The sequence below is a fragment of the Astatotilapia calliptera genome, chromosome 2, assembly GCF_900246225.1.
Source record: "Astatotilapia calliptera chromosome 2, fAstCal1.2, whole genome shotgun sequence".
NCBI lineage: Eukaryota > Metazoa > Chordata > Actinopteri > Cichliformes > Cichlidae > Astatotilapia > Astatotilapia calliptera.
The window spans coordinates 548,311-572,378 of NC_039303.1; the positions used below are offsets into that span (position 1 = coordinate 548,311).

A 24,068-nucleotide genomic window follows, 5' to 3' on the forward strand; every position below is an offset into this window, starting at 1 on the left:
GAAATTTTGAGCATGTCCTGAATTTTAAAATAAAACTCACATTGTGTTACAGATCCCATGCCTGCTGCTTTCTGTTTTGTTTTTTTATAAATTAATATAATTAGTAATATGATCACGTGTTTATGTCTATTATGTGTATTGTTAAACTTAAATGTAAAAGTATAGGTTCAGGAAACATGAGCTTTGTTTTACTCTAAAGCAGGGGTCTCAAACTCGCGGCCCACATGCCATTTACGGCCCACGTTACCTCTACTTGCGGCCCGCATATTGATGTAAAGAAATTATTATTTTTTTAATTATTATACGAAAAATGATTTAATATGACAGCAGAGTGTAACAGGCCCTTTAAGTGGCCACTTTAAAGTGGCCCTCCAATGAGATGACAGAAGTGGCCACGGCTCATTTGAGTTTGAGACCCCTCCTCTAAAGCATAATTTCTGTGAAGTTGAAATAAGGAATAAAAACAATAAACTGTGACTTGTCTTTGTCAAATACATGAATCATGAACACATGAGGTACATATAACATAGTTTTAATGACAGCAGATTATTTATTGGTATTTATCCATTTGAGTGGTTAATCAATATTGCATGCATATAATATTAACACAGTAAATATGTAATATATATATATATATATATATATATCTTCTTCAAAGGGGAAAGATTTACTAGTAGTCTCTTATTCCAGAGTACATGCTGTGTCATCCGGTAGCTCCCTGTTATTCTTTCATCTTTTAGCTGTTCTTGAGGGAAAATCAAGTGCCGCATAGTTTACTCCCACTTCTTCACCCTCCTGCAAATTAGTAAGAGCAAACTGTAATTGAACAATCAATTTCAAGCCTGGTTACGATTTACATTATACGGTTAAAAACACACAGAACATAGTCACAGTTAACTGCAAATACCTCACAAACTCTGCTTCCTATAAGAATAACCATATAAATTAATAACCATAACCAAAGTACTTTTTTAGTGTTAAATTTTAAAAAAATGGAAAATGAAAAAAAAAAAAAACAGTACAGTTGAAAATTGAACATTAACGAGTGTCTCTCTGTGTCAAAGTTCAATTCTTGTTGACTCATCAGTCCAATCCAACCCCCTCTCTTACAGCTTTTGTTGGGATGCCAGTGGTGATCGATGACTACACTGTAATTTTACACTTCAGCTTCAGATTCATTTGACAATTTTCATGTATTTCACATGATAAAAGTGTTTTTCTTAACGAAATTTTTAAGCTTGCTGGTTCTGTGTTTGTCTGAAAATCTAATATTTTATATACCACATTATTCAGCTGATCCACAGTCGATCTCTCCTGTTGACTGACTGGAGATTGATTGGAGGCTGTAACTTTTCCTGTTAATAAAAAGAAGACATTACCATTGGCAGAAGACCTAAAATGGAGATGTTAACAGTGTTAAAAATATATGCTATTTGATGTAAATGTTTCCCAGGTCAGAACCAAGAATCTAATCATCAAGACTAAATTAATACTGCATAGGGACTCAGTTAGCTGTCATGTTAGCTTCAGTTCTTTTTACTATAAATATTATGATGGATATATTCAGTTCATAGTTTGATCTACTCTAGCTGTCACCAGAAGATTCATACTCTGAACACCCTGTTCTTTTACATCAAGAAATAAAGTCTGTCTACCACAATGGCTGCATTAGTCTATGGAGTCACTATCATGGTCATAGAACGAAACGTGATACGACTTCTGCTTCGCTTTCTGTATCCGTGACTCATCCAGGAAGTGGGCTTCTGAGGTTTGGTGTTTGAAAATGCGCAAGACAGATTTGATAGATCTCTAGTGTTTATGTCTAATTCTGACTGAAATCTATCACATCATGCATTATTAGTGAGGATTTCCCCAATGTCACCTCAATTTTTTGTCATTGCTATAAAAGGCTCAGCAGAAGCTCTTCTGTTTATGTACTCTATGGGAAGTTGGGACATAGTTCATTTCTGACATTCATAATTCGTAAAAAACTATGGTGGTGAAAGTACAAACAACATGTTTGGGGTATACTGCCGAGAAAACTTGAACTAATATTACCTGATATGACATTTGAATTTCTACTAGTTCAGAAACTTTGCAGTTCATGAACTGGAAACTTTGTTCCCCTTCTTTTTTTTCCCTCAGAGGACCATCCACTAAATAAACCAAAGCTGGAACCTTTCACGCAAAGTGCTGAAAGATGTAATTTTGTAGACATGGCCAATCACGAGCATGACAGTAAACAGTAACTCAAAAAAACACTCATTATAATCAAGGGATCCGGAAGAGAATCTCTGAATTTTGAGCAGAACCTTGAAGCAGATGAGCAACAGCAGCAGAAGGCGACACCCGATGTTACTCGCGCGCTTGTGTGTGTGTGCACATGCGTACATATGTGTATGCATGTGTCAGTAACCTACCTCTGCTGTGTTTCCAATCTGGTTTTTGTTTTTGTTTTCTGGTGAGAATCAGTGCAATATTCACAACCACAGAGCAGGTCAGCAGTATCACAAGCACAGTAACCAGCGGGAACCCCTCTGGAATGAGAAAACATCCCAGACATTTAACATCTCATTTACAAGTCTGTGTAACAGTGCACGTCTACATACAGATCAGTTCTATGTTAAGTACGTATAATGATTGTTTTCATATTTAGGACTTTAAGACTCTTTTCACAAAAGCTAGAAACAAAAAACATTCTGGACTCCAACCACTTCATTGACTCATTTTCCTACATGTGCAGTAATAAATTATCATAAAAGTTCAGACATTCATTCATGATTTTTTATGTATACGTTCAACTTTTACTAAGCACTACTTCAGAACAATTATATTAAAAAGAACTTGGCCCACCCTGAAAATCATGACATGCCTGCAGACAACCTTTTTCTCCTCAACCTCAAGAGCACTTTTTCTTCCCTACATTACACAGTAACAGCTGTACAACAAAGCCAGATTAATGGGCTAGTGAACTATGTGTAGCTTAGTTCAATTTCCACTTTCACAAAGGTGACGCTCTTTGAATCTGGCAAAATGAATGTTGTACCTCGTGTTGAATGCATTCATTTACTCACCCATTGCATTTACTCACCATTGGATTGTACAATATAAATAAAAAATAATACAGATAAATTACTATTTCATGGAAATTTGTCAATATACGGGAAATAAAAGAGAGTGGTGCAGAAAGAGTTCACAAATACAGTTGTAGCCTTTTTTAATATGAATAACCGTTTCCCTTAATTTCTTTGTACAGATATATTTATCTTACTCATCAGTGGGTTTGTCATGATCAAATCACAAGATTAATGATTTTCTGCAGCGAAAGATGATAATGAGACCAATCATCTCTTACTGCATTTTAGATTTTGTCACAAAGAGCCCAGCTATGTTGAACATGTGTCATAGTGCACCCCTCTGCTAAACATCAGCACGTTCATATTTGGGAGAGTTTAAACACAGTTGAAAAAATAAAACAAAACTAATTTATTAACATGCTTGTAAACTTCATGTGACATATTCTTATTATACAATTTTCCTATTGGATTGTGGTGTATTTTAAGTGTTCATATGAACAACACTGTCACAACAAAAATCATCATGTGAAGTACACAAGACAACATGAGCAGCTGAAACAGAGGGGCCTTTACGTGAACAATGCAGGAAATGGGGATAAAACACATACACAGAAAAGTACAGAGAAAAAAGAAGCAAAGGTCACAGAGGCAGCTAAATGCCACCTGTGAATTTATCAACTCATGTGGGCTGCAAACTGAAAAAATACTTCATAGGGCAAAGAAACCAGTGATGCTTAAGAACATTATAATGTTTATATAAGATCGATCAAACTTAAATTGCTCTCTTACATGCTCACAAAATCAGTGCAGCAACAACTAGTACAGATAAGCAAATATTAAAATAATACTTTAAAAACATACCTATCTCCACTTCAGTTCCTTCACCAAACAGGATCTGTCCACATGTCACCACGGCACAGTAGTACGTCCCAGCATCAGATGAGTTTGTTACAGTTTTGGACAGACTGTAGTCACATCTCCCGTCCTCTTTATTTCTGAGACTGCCGTGGTAAATGCTGCCTGGATGGGATTCTGATCCACCTTTAAACCAGTGCACTTTGTCTTCATCTGGACACTGATCTGTGTCATCTTTGTTCTCAGAGAGGAGCGAACACTGCAGAGTCATTGTATCACCCAGATGTACTGACTCCACGTCTGAAGTTTGTTTCACGGTGAAAGATTTCTGCAGCGTTTTTGTATCTGTGTGAATCATAAAAAGTCATGAAATAGCATTAACTGTAATTATTTGGGCTTAGAAGCAGATATGACAAAAACTTTCAAATTAAAATACGTTACCATCCACGACCAAAAGCATGCTATTAAAAAATTCCATTATGTATGCCGTTCCTCCTTGGCATAAGTAAGTTGCTTCATCTTCTTTGGTTGCATTTGTTATGGTAAGAGAATAGATATCACCCACTTTTGTGGCATTGAATCTTGAGTTGTTAAATGGTCCCTTTAGTGATATTTTGTCAAAACTTCCTGAGGCAATTGTTTCAATCATGTTTCCAAAATTCAGCTTATACCAGTAAGACAACCCAACATTATCCCTAGGGATTTTACATGTCAGAGTCACATTATCTCCAAGTTTAGTCACAGTTATAGAGCTCTGGAAAGGATCCTCATCCCCTTCGGTCAAAGCTAAAATCAAAACAAAAATTGGTTAGAACATGACAGGACAAAGCACTTAAAAAGGTATCATCTATATATAAACATTACTCAACGTTACAGATTTTTGTTTTATATTGTTTACAATGTCAGATGTTTCAGTGAAGTCAACTTACACAATGTACTTAGAAGAATCAAAGAAAGCAGTCTTCTGATCATTGTGGTACCTCAGCCTTCTCTCGCACAACTGATGTCTTCCCACTCAAAGGAAGATTTAGTCACAAGCTGATCAAGGTTTACCAAGTGGAAATCACTGTGATTGGCTGAAGCACAGAAAATGTACTTCCTGTAAAATTCAAACCATTTACAGTGAATCTACACAGGTTGTTGTCGCTGCTGATTCTGCAGGAATAACTTTCATTGGTCATTGCTTTTATTAATCTTGTATAACTGAAGAATAACAATAACAACTAATTTCTACACTTATAACCAGGCAGCATAGGTCAAAGTATGAATTAAAAGAATAAAGTTTTCAGTGTTCACAGACTGCACACTTATTTATGTGATGGCCAGTATAATCTAGTGGCGCAAGACTCAAGTGCTGCAGTTTTGTTTTGACTGCACACAAACTGATTTGTGTCTTGTTTTTTCCAGTCAAAGTCATAATCAAGCTAGCAAGGAATCTGGAAGAAAAACATTCCGATATTTAGAAGAAAATCTTACAAACGTAGATGTATAGACAGTGTTGGGGAGTAACGGAATACATGTACCGCCGTTACGTATTTAAAATACAAAATATGAGTAACTGTATTCCGTTACAGTTACCGTTTAAAAAGGTGGTATTCAGAATACAGTTACTTTGTTGAAATAAATGGATTACACTGCGGTACTTTCCTGTTTCATATTGTCGCGGGTCAGGACTGTTTGGGTTTTGTTTGACAGCTACGTTCTGTTGTTCCAGGCGGCAGCGTTACGGTTGCCATGGTTACAGGGTGACGCTCTCGCTCTGCGTGTTTCCTGGGTGAGAGAGCGCCTTTTTGTTGTTGTCGTTGTTGTTGTTGTGCTAAGCTAATAGACAGAATGCTACTGCTTTAAAGAATGTAGCCTCATGGCCAGTGTAGTCCGTGTTGCAGGGAGAATGGACTGCCATACACGTTATGTGTCTGTGAGCGCGAGGAGGGAGAAAAAGGGGAGTGGAAAGGTACGAGTTGTCATCGAGGAAAAACGGGAGCTGGAAGCATGTAAATATAATAATAACCACTGCAGCCAAGAAGAGAGCCTGACGAGCCCAGCTGTAAGTAAGCTATTAAGACTCGACTGTACACCGTGTTCCTGTTTTCCTCTGAAACAACAAGTTCCCTTGGAGCAGCCTTTCAACGCCTCTCTCTGTCTCTGGCAAGAAAAGTTGACCCAGACAACAAAGTAAAGCTAGTTTTCAGCCCGACACGGAACCCGACATATTAGCCAGAGCCCCTTTACTACGGTTCGGACCTTCAGTAAAAGTAATAGATCACAGCAATAGTACATTCACGTAGTTGTAAAAAGCATGATAATATATTAAGTAATCCAAAGTATTCAGAATACGTTACTGTCATTGAGTAACGTAACGGAATACGTTACAGAATACATTTTGGGGCATGTAATCTGTAATCTGTACTGGAATACATTTTAAAAGTAACCTTCCCAACACTGTAGATAGATCAAAGTACATTTTAATACAACAGGGATCAGCTCTTAGCCCTTTCTTGTTTTTAATGGTGATTGACTGGTGGACAGATAAAACCAGGCAGGAGTCTCCATAGACTGTGATATTTAAACATTATTTACCGTGAAGGTAGGGAGGCAGTGGAAGACAGCCTGGAGAGTAAAGGTACTGGAGAGAAAAAAATGAAAGTCAAAAGAAGCAAAACAGAATTTCTTGGGATTGTACTTGTATCAGGATTTTACCGATTTACAAGTTACAGAACAATACTTTATGCATCTACATCCCAACATTTTGGTAAAAGGTTTCAAATAATTATTTTAAATGCAATGCATAGATCAATGCATGTTTAATCTGTTGGGTTTTTCTGGTTATCTTCAGTTATTAAAGAATGTGTGAGTTTAAAAAAAAACAATCATACTTTTACAGTGTGGTAAAATTTCAAATGTGATCAGAAAACTTTCAACATTGCTAAAAGCATGAAAATATTCTGATCACTGTTAAAAGTCTTGCTCATGATTCTAAAATCAAAACAGCAGCAACAACAAAAACCTGTATTCTGATTCTATTTCTGGTCAAAGTGAAAGTGTGAAAGTAAAACTATACAGCAAATTATATCAATACGGTGAACAGTTGTTTCAGAGGCTGATACCCTTAAACATCAGTGACCAAAAATGTTTTTTGTTAATCTGATATGATATAATAAGAAACTACTTACAGTTGAAGAAGCCACAGCACATTGAGCAATTCTCTGAGAGGTGAGAAATGATTGTGGGGGGGGGGGGGGGGGGAGTTTAAATGAGGTCACTACACAAGTACTTGACTGCAGCAAGTGCATGGTGCAACTCATATTTTCCATAATACAAGCAAAGCAATCCCCATTTCACATAGCTACAATGTATGTACTTAAAATTTGGTGTTGTGACTTTAAAACGATAATCTGAAGAACGTCACAGAAAACAAATAGATAATAAGTAAAAGTATTTTCAAACAAAGTTAATAATAATATGTTCATTGGTCATTGCCCAAAAAAGCAGAAAAAAGCAGAGTCTTATTTTTCTGTCTGTAAATAGTCTGCAAACTAACAAGCCCTCTGTAACCTGTAAATCTGTGGTTCTTTGAATTCACTATACAAGCAGCTATCCACTCATCTGGATAGCTGCTTTCTGAGGCATCCAAAATACTACACAAAGTTGAACAAAACATTAAAGTAGCTCTTTATTAGGCAGTTTCTTCCCCCACTGAAGAATAAATTTGGTTTTAGTCTTTTTTTTAAATTTAATTTATTTTACATGCATACTTGAAACAGCCAAACATGAGCTGAAACAGAAGGATATCAGTACTCCTTTTATACAATAATGCAATAAGAGGGCTTTTTAATGGTTACTTTTGTTTCTTTTGGGATCAAAAATGTATGTAAGCACTTTCTCAACTTATCTCTGTAGATCTACTGGATGCTTCCTGCAACTATGCGTCTCATTCACATGGTCCAGCCTAGTTTAGTGTGTCCCCTATATGTGTGAATTATTAATCTTTCTATCAACTGGACAGGAAAAATTTTATGTTCTAGCAAACCCTGATTTTATTTCCCTCCATGCTGCCTTAGTCTATTGGCAAACCATGAAATAGTAATTTATCTGTATATTTACATGGGCATAAATTGTCCTTTTGTTTCGCTCAAGTTAGAATGACTTTTACTTAGCTTAAGTCTCAAGAACACACATGACTTCTCATATATCACAAGTTATGATCTTTCTATAACACTAGCAAGTTATAGGGTTAGGTTATTCTTGCATAAACCCACCCAAACACTCGCCAAAAAAATAAGTATAAAAGTAGTATAAAAAGGCATTGCATGGTGTCTCCATAGTTAAGTTTAACTGCTGTTTCTGAATGAATTACATCTCTACCACCCCTCCAACCTATGGAATTTTTCTCTTTTAAAAACTGGAAGCACATGTATCACTGGATTCAAATTTGTTTACAATAACTATCTTGAGACTGTTGTCAGTGCAGATGCACTAAATTAGCTGCCTTGTGTCTGTGAAGGTTCTCAGTCATCCAGGTCATCGTAGTCAAAGGAGCTTGCAAAGAAAAGCGTCTGGACTTCTTTAAGTTGCTTGAAGACGTTTCACCTCTCATCCGAGAAGCTTCTTCAGTTCTAAGGTCAAATGGTGGAGAGTCATCAGGGGGTCCTTTTGTCCCTCTGTGGGGGGTCACTCCCACTAGGTTTATATCTGGGACTCTCCACCATTTGACCTTAGAACTGAAGAAGCTTCTCGGATGAAGGTGAAACGTCTTCAAGCAACTTAAAGAAGTCCAGACGCTTTTCTTTGCAAGCTCCTTTGACTAGCTGCCTTGTGCAACCAAAGTTTACTGGACTCCCACTAACAAATATGTAGTGAACTGAAACCTACTGAACAGGAGTCTTTGTTGTGGTGAGGGGTTCTGTTATGACATACTTTCAGTATTTTCAAGGCTTCTGTTTTAACTTAGTTGCAATTATGTACACTGTAAAGATTGAATTGAAATTGGTTTTTAAATATATTGGTTATTTTCTGCCATCACATTATTTGTTTTACACACATATCTCTGAAGGGTAAATGGTAAAATCCAATTGGTGGTTAAAAGACAGAAAGATATCCTTAAAACAGTGGCTGTATTTCTAAAGCTTATATTTTACAGTGTATGTATAATGACTGAATTTTGTTCTTTTGGTCAAAAACAAATAAATAAACAAACAAACAAACAAATAAGAATTGCTTCTACAAGCGTTTATAAAAGAACAGCTTGCTTTGAACAGCTCAGTGAACTCCAGCGTGGTATCCTGATAGGCAATGTTCCCTCTAAGCTGCGCACGTGCGCAATTGCGCACTGCTGGCACGGTGTCTGCGCAGAAAAAAACTGCGTTGCGCACAAAAAATATCTAACCTGAATTGAAATTAAAATTAATACTTTAACAATTCTGTTTTGCAGTGTGAGTCAGTCAGTGACTGGCTGATTACAACGAGGCCACCTTATCCCACAGTCCAGCCAATGATGCGATTCACATTCGTATACGCAGCTGATCAACGTCGTTGTCAGGCTATGACAGCGTCCTTATGTGCCGACACCGGTGTTTTAGCGAGCAAAGCGGCTGATGTGGAGTGAAGCCACGTTAATGACAACCTGTACAACCACTGGAGATGTGAGCAGGACAGACGGAACAACTGACGGACAAAGTGTGGACTTTATACCAGTTATTAAATTGTGTTGATCGGCCACGTAAAACCAGAGTTATGATAAAATATCTGCAATGTTTGGTTTTCTTCCTGAATAATGTCGTTGTTTATATTTACTGAAGGAAGAAACGTTTTATAAGAAACAAAGGCTCGAAAGCCTGTGAGAAAAAACAAAATTAAAAGAACCCACCCTTTCCTATTGGTCGAAAAATGTACCATGTCGACCAATCAAAACATGGCATTTGTTGTTTAGGGAGGGAGGAAGTTTTAGTAGTGGCATGTTTGAGATGTGAGAGATTTGCGACGTTTAGCGCAAATCTTGTGTAGTTAGTGTTTAGTTAGTGTGCAGTGTAGTCATAGAAGTAATAGTTTTGTTGTTGTTGTGTGTCAGGACAATGAGGCGCCTGCTGAGTGTTACAGGTGTTACAGCAGTGACACATCTGCTGCTGTCAGGCCTGCAGGTATCAGGCTGTTGTTCTCCTTCATCTCATAGTGGACACAAATTATTTTGTGGAGCGGCACAAATAATTTGTGTGGCATCAGATTTGATGCAGAACAGCTGATTGTTCTGTAAATAGTTTGAAATAGTTTGAAACGCCTTGGCTGCATTTTTAGGTAAACAGCTGCAAAATACTTTGTTGTTTGCAAAACTCAGTTACTTTTTTGAAGAAGTAACTATATAATTAATTGCCCAACATTGGTCATTATATCCTGTATTTTGCAGACAGAGAGTTACAGACTCTCTCCCAGACCACAGACTCATAATACAAGTCAGAGCTTCATTTAAAAAAAAGAAAAAAAATAAAGTTGTGTTTTCAAAATTGGAGTTCAAGTTATTTTTACTTCCAATAGTGTTAACATGCTACACAGGTCAGGAACTAGATTTTTTTTTTCATTGTAAGTGGGCTAATTAAAAGTAGTCTAACATAGATGTAAATGCTGTAATTTGATTATTTTAATAAACATGTAACTTGGATGGATCCGATGCTGGCGTGACCACAGTGCACACGTCTGCTGTCGCTCACAGTGGTCCAAGGGAGTTTGTGCGTTCGCTCAGACACATGAAACATTAGAGGGAACATTGGTGATAGGACGTCACATTTGTTACTAAATGGTTCACAGTCAACTGTGAGTGATATTATAACAAAGCGGAAGCAAATAGGAATGACAGCAACTCCACCATGAAGTGGTACGCCATGTAAGGGGGAGTTATGGTATGGCATTATTTTTCAGGAAGTGAGCCCGGCCCTTTAGTTCCAGTGGAAGAAATTCTTAATACTTCAGCATAAAAAGACATTTTGGGCAATTTCATGCTGCCAACTTTGTGAGAACAGTTTGGGGATGGCCCCTTTCCTGTTGCTATATGACAGAGCAAGGTCCATAAAGATAGATGAGTGAGTTTGGTGTGAAAGACGTTGACTGGCCTGCAAAGAGTCATGACTTCAACATCATGGAGTAACTTTAGCATACAGGGCGGAGTCTAACGTAACATATGGAAGAATGGTCAAAAATTCCCATGAACACATTCCTAAACCTTGTGAAAACCCTTCCTGGAAGACCTGAAGCTGTGACAGAATTCATTTGGCTGCTTCTGCCCTGTGTCTCATCATCAATCCTGGGAGCCATGCACGCTCAAGCCATGTTTTATAAATGATGTGCTATGCTTTGGAGCATTCTTCTGGATCAGCCCTATTCATACTTTTTCCTCACCAACATTCTGGTAGCTGATTGTGGTTTCAACTGTCCAAAGAATGTTTTTACAGAAGTAACTATCTTGAGACTATTGTCAGTGCAGATGCACCAAATTAGCTGTCCCGTGCAAAGTTTACTGGACTCCCACTCACAAATAACTATGTAGTGAACTGAAACCTACTGAACAAGAGTCTTTGTTGTGGTGCATAGACTTCTGTTTTAACTTAGATGCTTTTTTTAACACTAAAAATATAATTAAAAAATTAAAATAGGAAAAAAGAGATTAGTGGTCATTTTCTCCCATTAAATTAACTTTTTGTTTTGTTTGTTTTGTTTTTTGCACCTAAATTTCAGGAAATGGTAAGACTTTAAATTGTGTGGTAAAGTGTGGTTAAATATTTTTGTTTGTATTTTTGTTTGGGGGGTTTTCACCATATATATATAAAATATTTCAAATTCTTTTCTCTTTTGCAAGTGTGTTAATCTTTTTGTAGCCTGTAATTTGTAATCTGATCATTCAAAAGCTGCACCACATAGTGACTAAATACAAAATCAACAGATCAACACAATTACCATATGATACAGTAGTTCTTCCTTGGTGCAAAAAGCAGATCAGGTGCTTTGATGATTAAAGGTCACTGTACGTTTGCTGGTTGGTGAGCCTTGCCACTTCAGAGCAGATTGTAATCCTCTTATCTCATGAACTGTGATATGACACTTTCCCTGTGTGCTATGCAAACAGAGCTGGGCTAAACACTTTATTTGTTGTTGTATGTATTGTTATGTAAACCAAAACAAAATATACGACAAAATTATTCCCCCTGACTCTTTTACATTATCAAAGCAACATAATGTAAAATAAGATAAATATTAGGATTCCCTAATCCTAATATTAATATATTAGGATAATACTGCACAATTAGTGAGATAACTCCATTACATTTCAGAAATCCTGTTTTTCGTGGATGCCTGGATGTTAAACTTAATTGTAGAGCAGCCACACTGATCATGAAATAATTTAGACAGTTTTTAAACTCTCACTGACGCCGCAGTGTGTCTTTGACTTTGCGACCTGAAGCGGAGTTTGGACCCGGACCCAGCTAATGACGTATGGCAATAACGCCAGGCGGCCCATGATGTAATTAGTATGCTACAAAAACCCCACAACAAAGGAGGATGTGAAGTCAGTGATATACCTGCTGCTTGGTCTGTGGCTTTTTCTCAAGCTTGCAGTTGTTTGTAGCCTTTCTCCTCGTTGCCAAGTTTAAAATAAATAGCGGCTGATTGTCACAACTCATTGAGTGACATTGGGTGATCTGCCAGTCAGCTGCATGAAGTCTGTGGACGTTACATTATCGAATTGCTTGAAACCCCAGTGGGGTAGATACTAAAAAAAGTACCTGTTATAGCCACAATTGCCTTATGGACTGGGCAATACTAATGCTAATGCCACTGCACTTTAACTGATGTTAAAACTAGCTATTTGCTGATTAGGAAAGCATGCTAGGTTAAAGACTATTACAGTTCAAAAGAAAATTAACACTACACTCTGCCAGATAACTAAATTATCTTTACTGTCTCTATGTCTGTCTCATTTCCCTCCCTGGGCATCAGACAGTTTTGGTTTTAATGTTTTTTGGGGTGTTTTTGTTGTTGTTTCTTTTTCCTGTCCTGCAGTATCACGGTCTGAAAGCTTTGTTGTGCCAAACACATTTTCTTTCCTAAGAGGAGCACCTTGGACTCTCTGTAGGATCAACTTTATATCTTTGATTGTATTATTCATATTATTATCTGTGTGGCTATTATGATGACGCAGACAGGGAGTGAACAGCATGAGAACAAAGCAGAGGACAAGAAAAGAAAGGGGGTGCGATGAAACAGGGAGGTATGCTGGGTCTCCAACTGATGCAGCAACTGTAACAGCTGTAACAAACTCAAACAATACACAGCACCTGAAAGACAAGACAAAGGAAGGGACACAAATAAACATTGCAATTGCTCTTTGTGTGTGTGTATGCGCATGTGTGTGTGCACATGTGTGCACGTGTGTGTGCACGTGTGTGTGTCCGTCCATGTGAAAGAGATGTTAGCACAGGTAGTGGGGGGGCAACAACCAGTGAGGAGCAGCAGGGAGGGGAATCCTAGTACTCTTACAATTTCCCAGAGGGACTAAGGCTCAGTAAGCCCCAGAACCAGGCCTAGCCACACACACACAAACACACAAACTACGCCACCCTCTGAAGTACTGACGGAGAGTCAGCCGTGTCCCCGGGATGTAGTTAAAATCCCTCCAAATCAACAGCCAACCCCAACCATACTTGCCAACCTTGACACTTCAGAATTAGGGGGACATTCAAATATACAAATACAAAAAAAACTTCAATTTCACATTGTTTAATTATTTAAAATTATTTATTTAAAGTAAGTAAATTGTCACCGTCATTACTGTCCCCCAGCCGGGGCTGTCGAAATTCAGACGCTGCATCCACCTGAGGACCTCTGAAAGCCAGGTAGGCCGGAAGTGAGTGATTGTACATCACGAGCTCTCTCGGTGGAGGGAAACTCTGCCGCCTGCTCCTTGCTATCTAAATATAACAGGACACTGGCGTAAATTCTCGACCATCTCACACTTCTGTTTAATCAGTTTTCTGTTTGACGTTTATTCAGCTGTGTGAAAACCCTCCCGAGGGATTAATGAAGTTTTATTTAATCTAATCTAATCTAATAACTTTGATCTCAGCCAAAACGATTTACTCAGGAACAAATAAAACACGGAAAAAAGTCAAACAATCACATTTTAGATGATCTAAGTTACTTATATATCAGGTTTAACCTGAGTAGAGAAAGACTGCGGGGCCGATGTGCCGGGAGTTCGCTGTTCTCGCCGGCTCAGATACTTGAAGTTTACACAGGTTCATTCTCGCCTGAAAATCTGCTAAAAGTTTATTTTGTGACACAGAAAGAGCAATAAGAGCAACATTAAAACGAAGTCGCTGCCGCCATTGTTGGAAGCTGGGATTGGCTGGCCACGCTATGAATTCTGGGATATAGTTTTTCAATTTTGTTGTCCGGGTGGAAAATCAGGAGAAATCTGGGAGAACGGTGGCTCCCAGAGATTTTCAGGAGGGGCACTGAAATTCGTGATTCTCCCGGAAAAATCGGGAGGGTTGGCATGTATGACCCCAGCCCCAGATAGGTGTAGGAAATTGGGGGTGTAAAAAAATCCGCCGGCCCCCCTCCCTACTTATCTGTGTGAAAAGTGGTCTGCTGGATGCATGTATGGGTGCAGCTCAGTGTATTAGGGGTAAATATGAGAGTGACTGTGTGAAAACTAAGCACTATTAAAATTGAGGGGACAGATGCAACACGAGATTGCTGCAGAGGAAAGTATTATTATAACAATTTAATAGGCTTTACTAGACAGTTAAATTAATATTTATGCACATTCTAATACCTTTACAGAGAAGTTCTTAAAAGTATTGCTGCATACTTCTGATAACTGAAAGATTATCAGAAGACCAAACCCAGAAATATTTATGTATGGAAACAATGAACATTGCACTCATTAGATGCACATGTTGTAGCACCAGTGCACCTGCACCTGTGCCAAATCACAGCAAACGTTTTGCATGTTTGTCTTTCAAAGAATGTTGCTACGTATTCGTCAGTGGCTGTGAAAGAACAAGCAAAGCCACATGTGGCAGGCGAACTGTGAGATGCAAGCTGCGGCTGGCTACTTCTCTGCTGCCGACACCCCGCCAATCCTGTTTACTCAGAACGCACATGATATTTGGTATCGACAGGATATGTAGCTTGTTGACAAGAAGCCTCCCAAGGCTATTTTTAGCTTAAACCGTTAGACAGATTTCAGTTTTCAGCCTTCCTGGATATGGCCTTGATTATTATAAGGCCAAAACGAATTACTCTAAACCTGAACAACTACAAGTGTGCTTAAGTTAAAAAAAATTAATTTCGGTAAACTTCTGAGAGTTAAACTCTTTCACCATTTAATGAGGTTTGCGGACCTTGTTGTGACCTTTACTTGCGTAAAATTGTGGAGAGAGGAAAAAAGAAAAGACATATTAGAAACGAGGATGAATATTGTCTGGTTTCTTATGAGGCAGGTATGGGGGACTAAAAGCAATCTTAAGAGCCATCACATAACCCAGTCCACGTTGTGTAATGTTGCTTTGTCAGCATTATTTGCTGTATTCCTGCTGCATGTCTTTCAGTGCTAGTACATTGACTCTCCTGTCAGAGATTTGCTGGCCCCTGACAACACCCACGTTTAACAAATCTGTAGAGTCCTCATTAGAAGGCTGGAGGGGTGATAGTCAGGATTGGTTCAATTTGGACAGGGGTGGCTAACTCCAGGCCTGGAGAGTCAGTTAGATGTGTCATTGATCCATCACTAGATTAGCTTCTCAATATTTCTTGAAGTTCTCCCGAGGCCTGGTGATGAACTAATCATTTGATTAAGGTGTGGTGACCTAGAAGTTTGTGTTTTTCACTTTTTTCTTCTCCCTTTTCATCTTCATTTCTACTCTGCCTGACAAATATTCATTACAGCACGCACGTCAAAGGACACGTTGTATGTAAATTAGCCACATTAGTAGCTTCGAAAAAGTGATACTTATTGGATAGTCTGGGGATGAGAATGAGCTGCACTAAATGAAAACTCATATATGATACTAAGAAGGTGCAAAAGCATGGGGATGATATGACAGATGCACTGGAGAACAGCAGCAACGTTTTTCTATTTAAATGGTTCATTACATCAATTTTGATGTTATTAGCTTCGAAATAATGATGACAAGGGACACAGTTCCCTTGTTCAGCCATTGTGATGAGTTTACTATGAGCTCACTATTTATTGGCACAATGCATAAAGGTAAGAAAAAGAGGCATGTGAGGGGAAGATCAGCTTTCTCTGCCACTTTCACTTTGAACAAACATTAAAATGTACCGGGTGACTAAGTAGCACAGCTTTTCAAAACAAAAAATCATGATAACCACATTTCTGCAATAGAAATTCTCACAGCACAACTGTTGTATTTTACAGTACAAATGTGTAAATGCTATGTATATGAACTGCTGCCGTTAAAAAAACAAAGTGGGAAAAGTTCAGAAACTAAAAATAAAAAATGAGAAAAAAAAGCCTTCTGTGGATTCACACCACACAACCACATCACTGCTTAATTTTCCATTCATTTTTCATGCTGCTGCATGTGAAACATCAACTACAACCAAAGAATCCTGTATAAATGAATCATTTACAAGCTACTTATTTTTAAGTTTTGCGTAAGTTAAATCAACTCAGTGCAAACACGCAGGTCGATCATTGAAACTCTGATCATTAAAAATCTTGTTTGATGACCACAAAGTGAATGTGATGCTGTGTTGCATGAGCCCACCAATTTCCCAGTATGTTTATTTTTAAAATGAACACTAATTGCACATTTTTCTCTTGTAAATGGTTGACGTTACTATGGTCAAGCCCCTTTCATGACTACATTCCAGAGTAAAAAGTCAAACACAAAGTAAGGCCATATGTAGTCCTGCTATTACTACAAAAACTTTTGCTACAGTTTCAGTCTTATTGTCTTTTGGAAGTAAACTGAAATCATTTAACTTCCTATTAAGAAGAAGAATTGTAGGCCCAAAAGATGCTCTGCTGCCACCTGCTGGTGAGTTGTGTAATTCTTTTCCAATGCCCTAGTGATTATAGAAGACAAAAATGTTACTACACTATGTTTTGTATAAAGTGGAAATGTTAATTATTACTTAAATCTACATTTTAAAAATATTGCATGAAATGCCATACAAATATTCATTTGTCACTTTATCAATTTAATTGAATGACAGACATTTTTGGTTGGTGATGTAAATCCTAAAAGCTTGTGTTTGACATTTAGAGGATTTAAGGTATTTATTGTTTGTTTATTCTAAGTTCTGTTAATAAAATTGTGAACATTTAAGATTTTTGTCATGACATTTGTTTCTCATTCTCCTCAAATGAAATTCAAGTGGGAAAATTTATAGTAGCTGGGTTGCCAGATGGCTTAAAATAACTGAAATTTACCGTCACCTAAATATTACTGAAATTTTTCATAATCAAAATACAGAAAATCTGTCTATTATTATATTTGGGTACTTGCAAAATTGCATTTCAATACATATTCACCTGACTACAGGTGCAGCTGAGATTCGAAGTATAATGCCCGAAAGGTGGTCAAAGACCATTGTTCTGTTTATCCCTCCTTTTGTTCTAGTTTTGGTCTTTGCTACTGTTTTGTCACTACTGATAACATGGGATGTGCCATTGCCAGAAGGCTTGCTGTATCTCTCAGCAGAGACTCAAGAGGGCAGGAGGAGAGGGCTGTAGAAGTGCATCATCCCGGCCACAGGATCAGTATCTGCATCAGTATCTGCATCTTTGGGCAAGAAAAAAGATCACAAACACTGCCAGTCACATAAAATGACCTCCAGCAGATCACATGTGTACATTTTTGGCCAAATTTTAAGAAACAGGCTGCATGGGCGTGGCATGAGATGCCAGCATCCATTAATATGAGCTGTGTTAATAACCCAATACCATGCAGATTGAAAAGAGTGGGTTAACACATTTTTTTAATCAGGGAAAGACTGACAGCAGGCAACCTGCTAGTTACTTGCTAGTTAAATACAAAAAAAATCATATTGCTCTATAAATGATCCCTGGGGGGAAAAAACACACACATGTGAGACTTGTAACATTGTAACAACAGGCACTTTGGTGCCTCATTTTGTATAGGCCTTGATGATGTTTAAATAACCTTTTAGGGTTTTCACAGAAACGCCACAGCTATGACAAGTGTAATATTTAAACATCCTTAACATGCTTATGTTGCAGACTCAATCCATTCATTTAAAACACCGTTATACACATGCAAGGTATATAATGAGTCTGCTGAGCACGAGATAAAGCCTGTGAGTGCATATTTAGGCACATAGTCCCTAAATGTGCCTAAATCCAATAAAGCATGTCTACTGAACTCTACCTATTACCCAGGAAATATGCCCCCTATGTGCTCATATCTAGGCGCTGCGGGCAGACCAACATGCCCCACTCATCTACTGTGGGCCCACATGGGGCCATCCACACAAGTCAGTAGGGCAGCCCACACCTAGATTTTGACCATTCTGTGGTATGGTGTGGGCCCAGAATGGGCATCACCACATGCCAGCATCATACCCACAGGATGCCCACAATGTAGATCTGGGGTTACCTACTGGTATCCATGTGACCCACATTTCATGCCAGTACAGTACAGGGCTGCCCACCCAGGTTCAAATGTGCAGTACCACTCACTTCACACTGGTACATGAGTCCATAATTTCAAAGAAACAGTGGACTGCCCAATACAGGTTGCACACAGGAAACCAACACGGAGGGCTCCGAGAGGTAAAACTACTGTGGTTTATTAGCAAGATAATGCTACTGAGCTTGAGTCTGGAATATTTACCTTGCAAGTATATTGTGTATTGTTGAGTTCTCTGCTCTGTGAAATGCCCTTTTTTCTCCTTTATTTAGCTTCTGTTGTTCTTACAATAAAAGTTGAGTGTGCCCTTTCGGAAGTACCAGCGCTATGTTTGGTGGAACTAGTGTAACAGACACACCGGTCCACTGTGTCCATTTCATGCTTTGCTTCTCCAAATCATGAAAAGTGCATGCAGCAGTTGCAGTAAGCAAAACTGTATTCTAGCCTTAAGTTAAGAATGAATATTGGGTTATGGTGATATTTCTGCTCATGTACTCTTCCAGAAGGCCATATGTCCATGTGATACTTCAGGTAGGGGAAAACATACATGATTGAGGTATTTTAGTGAGCAAAACTTAAATAAAGAATCACTTACTGCTAGGGATGGGTATCGTTTAGGTTTTATCCGATACCAGTACCATATTGGTACTTTTGAAACGGTGCCGGTGCTTAAACGGTGCTCAAACCGCTGCTTAAAGAATGGAGAACACAAAATTGGTCCAAAAACCTGGCTTCACTGGCTTCCAGTTCATTTATGAATCCATTTGTCTTTAAGTATCTTAATGGTTGTTCCCCATTTTACCTCTCTAATCCTGAATCCTGACAGAATATCTTCATAAAGGTGGTTAAAAGAATCCGTCTTACAAAAGAATCTGTCTTTTGTCATTGTAATTTCCTTTTTCATCTACCCAGAGGAATGGCATCTGCATCAGCCTTAAATCTGCCTTTTACTGGCCCTCTCTGATGCCAGAGTATATGGTGCTCTCTGATGACTCCTTCTTACTCTTCCATCTTGAAGATTTTCTTGAGGGGAAATCCAGAGCCACATAGTTCAGTCCTGCTTCTTCACCTTCCTGTAAATTATTAACAAAAATATAAAAAATTGAAAATAATAAATACACAAAGAGAGAACATCGCATAGTGTGTGTGTGTGTGTGTGTGTGTGTGTGTGTGTGTGTGTGTGTGTGTGTGTGTACCTCGTTACTCATTTGATCCCCAGGTGATTTTTCCTGTTTGACATCAGTAAAGACTTCTACTTTTCCTGTTCATAAAAAGAAAAGGTTAGCAGTGAATTTATTTATTTTAAGTGCTTGTCTGGCAGAATCAAGAACAAATCTTTTGAGATTGTAGAAATACGTTATAGGGCGATATCATCATTACTGCCAGGAAACCAACAAGGCACCATTTTTACAATATTTGAAGATATTCTTTTGTATAAATAATGCCTGGTATTTGTGTTAGCTTTTAATGTTGTACCATGGTAATGGTTCTGCATTTAATTGACTTTTTTACTGTTATCCTCTGGCCACGTGTGAGCACATGAATCAATAGTTAATGCAACAATTTTAAGTAATATCGACCACACTGAGTACCACGCCTGTCAGCTAAGAACAGGAAACAGGAAAATTTTTTTACTGAGTTTAGTAAAAAATAAAATAAGGAAACTTTGTATTCATATAAATTATTAATAATTACTGATTATTAATAATTATTAATTATTAATATATATATTAATTATTGATATTAATTATATGTACACAGTATGTTATACATGTGATTAATTTACCTTCGCAGTGTTTACGAGGTTGGATTTTTTTTCTGGAGAGAATCAGTGCAAAATTCAGAAGCACAGAGCAGGTCAGCAGTGCCCCAAGCACAGTAACGAGCGGGAACTCCTCTGGAATGAGAAAACATCCCAGCAGACAATTAACGTTCGATTATATAATAGTATAATACTGTACATTACTCACTCAGTTAATCCACAGTAATAACATTTCATATAGATGGTTTAAATTAACTCAATCTCCAAGGTATGCAGTATCTCAGTAAAAAATTATCATAAAAGTTAGTTTGGATGTTAATTTTTATGCATCCAGTAACAGTTTGCTTACCAATGGTCAAAGTATAAAATTATTAAAGGCCTGAGAATATCTCTTGCTTATTCACACACAAATCATCAGGAATCAGGAACAACTAGTACAGATAAGCAAATATTAAAATAATACTTTAAAAACATACTTATCTCCACTTCAGTTCCTTTACCAAACAGGATCTGTCCACATGTCGCCACAGCACAGTAGTACGTCCCAGCATCAGATGAGTTTGTTACAGTTTTGGACAGACTGTAGTCACATCTCCCGTCCTCTTTATTTCTGAGACTGCCGTGGTAAATGATGCCTGGATGGGATTCTGATGCACCTTTAAACCAGTGCACTTTGTCTTCATCTGGACACTGATCTGTGTCATTTTCGTTCTCAGAGAGGAGCGAACACTGCAGAGTCATTGTATCTCCCAGATGGACTGAATTCACATCTGGAGTTTGTTTTACTGTGAACAATCTATGCTGGGTTTTAGGATCTGTAGGAATTAGAAAAAGACAAGAAATTCACTGTAGTTGTTTAGGGTTCGACCCTCCCTTATCAAAGACAACCAAATGAATATACTTTACCATTCACTGCCATAATTGTGCCATTAATAAAGGTCAGACTGAATGATGATCCTGCTTGACAGAAGTATGTTGCTTCATCTTCTTTGCTTACATTTCTTATGGTAAGAGAATGCACATCACCCACTTTTGTGGCACTGAATCTTGAGTTGTTAATTTGAAATAATATTTTTTCAAAATTTCTATTATCAACTGTTTGAACCATATATCCATAATTCAGCTTATACCAGTAAGACAACCCAACATCATCCCTAGGGATTTTACATGTCAGAGTCACATTATCTCCAAGTTTAGCCACAGTTACAGAGATCTGCTGAGGAACCTCATTCATTTCAGTCACAGCTAAAGAAAAGAGACAAACAGTAACAGTTAGAATGTAGAATATTACAAAGCCTAATATATATCTTGTTTTATATTTTTTACAATGATACATTTGGCAGTGTAGAAGAAGTAAACTCACTCAGTGTACTTAGAAGAATCAAAGAAACCAGTCTTCCGATCATTGTGTTACCTCAGCCTTCTCTTGCACAACTGATGTCTACCCACTCAAAGGAAGATTTTGTGACAAGCTGATTACAGTTTGCAAAGTCGACATCATAGTGATTGGCTGACGCAAAAAAATAAACTTCCTGTAAAATTTCCCAAACCATTTACAGTGAATCTGGGCGCTAATCATCAAACAATTTTAGTTTGTTTGTAATTTCAAATTTGTCATTTTAAGCACATGATGCTAAATATGGTTCACGTTTAGCACGACTCCATCAGTATATGAAAGAAAAGTCAAATAGCCTTTAGCTGTAGTTGTTTTTTATTAATCTTGTATAATTAAAGTAAACCAATAATTAACTCATACTTTAATAGAAAGCTTTTTTATACTAAAAGCTGGTGATAGAACAAACAACATTATTCAGCACAGTGCTTTTAAAGTAAATTTTTTACTAAAATGATGTTGTTATATGTTGGTACATTTCATTTACCAACATATAACTGATATGTTGGAGGCAAATTGTGCAAAGAGAGTGAGGTGTGGAACCAAATGCAGACACAGAGGGAAATGGAGCAGAGGTGCGAACCAACAGCCAATCGTTTATTTAGCTCCTGAATGATTACAGGAACAAAACTGAACTGTGACTTGACTCGAACTGAGATATCAAACTATGATACTATACTACTGTGGCTATGACTAAGGGAGAGAGCATAAGCAGACCTCCAGACACAAGAGCTAAATACACTGGAGGGTAACTGGGAAAGTGAACACACATGTGGAAAAACAGCTGCCACAACAGGGAAGTGGAAACAAAACACATAGAAATGTGGCAACAAGGCCGGCAATAAACCGGAGCTAAACTTAAGAACTAGAATTTATAGAACAGAGAAAGTTTTCAGTGCTGGAAGTACAAAACAGAAACATTACACTAGAAGTCATAACAATATATAAACCCAGAATTAATAATAGTCATAATCAATGAGATGAGATGAACAAACACAATTTTTTTTGGGGGGGGGTTGTTTGTTTGTTTTATGACATGACATTGAAGGCAAGTACTCACAGCTGAAGAACATGCAGCTTTCTGAGTAATTTTCTGCAAGGTGAGAAATAATGAGGGGAAACATAAAAAGAGGCCACAACAGACACGTACTCATGGTCTTGATAAAAACTGACTGCAAGAAGTATATGCTGTGTGCAGCTTAACATCCTACAAATCAGATTTCTTTAATTAGTGCTACATATTTTCCAAGTTACCGTGACCTGTTATTGACAGATTTTTTTCAATACATAGCTGATATTGTGTGATTCTGACAGCAAAGCCTGGATTTTCTCTCTGTAATAGAAAAATATTGCATTCCTCTCACGAAGCAAAGCACTACAACAGATTTCTGAGGCTTTACTTCTTGTTTCCATGTCGATCAATATACGGGTAAGAAACTGATAACCGATCTACTTTTTTTTTTTCTCTGCTGGCCTTGTTTCATGTAAAACATGAAATAGGGATTTATATTCCATTGCTCTTAAAATGACTTTTAATCAAAGTGTATAATTTGGATGATCCAAATTATATGCTGCTCCAGGTGCGATTGACGCACCTGAGCAGCATCTGCAATCACGCCTCGCCGGCTTAAAAGTTTTGAGTTTTTGGCGAATTTGGTTGCTATTATGTTGAACTGGCAGCGGGAGAGCTGTAGCTCTGTGTGTGTGTACGGCAACTGGTAAAATAAAGATGATCAAAATGCCACTGGGTCTGCCGTGTATGTTTACAGTATTATTGATACTGCTAAGTATAAGTGTATGAAAAAGTATATTATCCTCATATTACTAAATATATAAGGTATAAAGAAAATACTATTATTTCAATGTCGTACATTAGAAAGTTCTAAACAGCCCTGTGGGGAATTAAAGCTGTGTATTATGTGAACACAACTGAACTTGTGAACACAACTGTGTGGAAGCAGTGATCATTAAAAGCGATCACATTGGTGGTGCACAGGCAGCTGTGTAAAAATAGTTTGACTGAATCAGCAGGAGTCCTGTACTTTTTCATTTTCAAGTATTGCGGTATGTGCCAGTATCAGTGTTTGTGAAAAAACAAGCACAGCCACATGTGGACCACAAGATGCAAGCTGTGACTGGCTACTTCGGTGCTTCCCACACCCCAACAAGCCTGTTCACTCAGAATGCATATGCATCTGGGCATCAACAGGACATGAATCTAGTTCATAAGAACTCACCACAGGCTCTTTTTAGCTAAAGCTGTCGATAGTTCTAGACCTTCCTTCCTGAATATGGCCTCATTTTGTTTCAAG

The 24,068-nt window shown here is 37.8% G+C and overlaps 2 protein-coding genes across 2 annotated transcripts; both read right to left on the reverse strand.

Annotated features, from left to right (window-relative positions):
• Positions 1-546: 546 nt before the first annotated feature.
• LOC113030076 (uncharacterized) lies at positions 547-4,928 on the reverse strand. The gene is made up of 6 exons (XM_026181151.1): positions 4,862-4,928; positions 4,374-4,718; positions 3,939-4,277; positions 2,421-2,537; positions 1,282-1,355; positions 547-795 (listed from the first exon to the last, which is right to left on the reverse strand). Exons 1-6 carry the CDS (start codon positions 4,902-4,904, stop codon positions 730-732), a joined length of 984 nt encoding a protein of 327 aa, XP_026036936.1. The 5' UTR covers positions 4,905-4,928; the 3' UTR covers positions 547-729.
• A 14,620-nt stretch (positions 4,929-19,548) lies between these two features.
• LOC113009404 (uncharacterized) lies at positions 19,549-21,778 on the reverse strand. Its single transcript, XM_026147681.1, has 6 exons — positions 21,727-21,778; positions 21,270-21,608; positions 20,840-21,178; positions 20,388-20,498; positions 19,798-19,862; positions 19,549-19,674 (listed from the first exon to the last, which is right to left on the reverse strand). Exons 1-6 carry the CDS (start codon positions 21,767-21,769, stop codon positions 19,549-19,551), a joined length of 1,023 nt encoding a protein of 340 aa, XP_026003466.1. The 5' UTR covers positions 21,770-21,778.
• Between the last annotated feature and the right edge of the window lie 2,290 nt (positions 21,779-24,068).

Coding starts and splice junctions, on each gene's coding strand:
- LOC113030076 (XM_026181151.1), bottom strand. CDS start 4,904: ATGATCAGAAGACTGCTTTCTTTGATTCTTCTAAGTACATTGT. Junction 4,278..4,373: donor CATGCTTTTGGTCGTGGATG/GTAACGTATTTT, acceptor TGATTCACACAG/ATACAAAAACGCTGCAGAAA. Junction 796..1,281: donor TGGATCAGCTGAATAATGTG/GTATATAAAATA, acceptor ACTAATTTGCAG/GAGGGTGAAGAAGTGGGAGT.
- LOC113009404 (XM_026147681.1), bottom strand. CDS start 21,769: ATGATCGGAAGACTGGTTTCTTTGATTCTTCTAAGTACACTGA. Junction 21,609..21,726: donor GATTCTTCTAAGTACACTGA/GTGAGTTTACTT, acceptor TCTTTTCTTTAG/CTGTGACTGAAATGAATGAG. Junction 20,499..20,839: donor AGGAACTGAAGTGGAGATAA/GTATGTTTTTAA, acceptor TTCTCATTCCAG/AGGAGTTCCCGCTCGTTACT.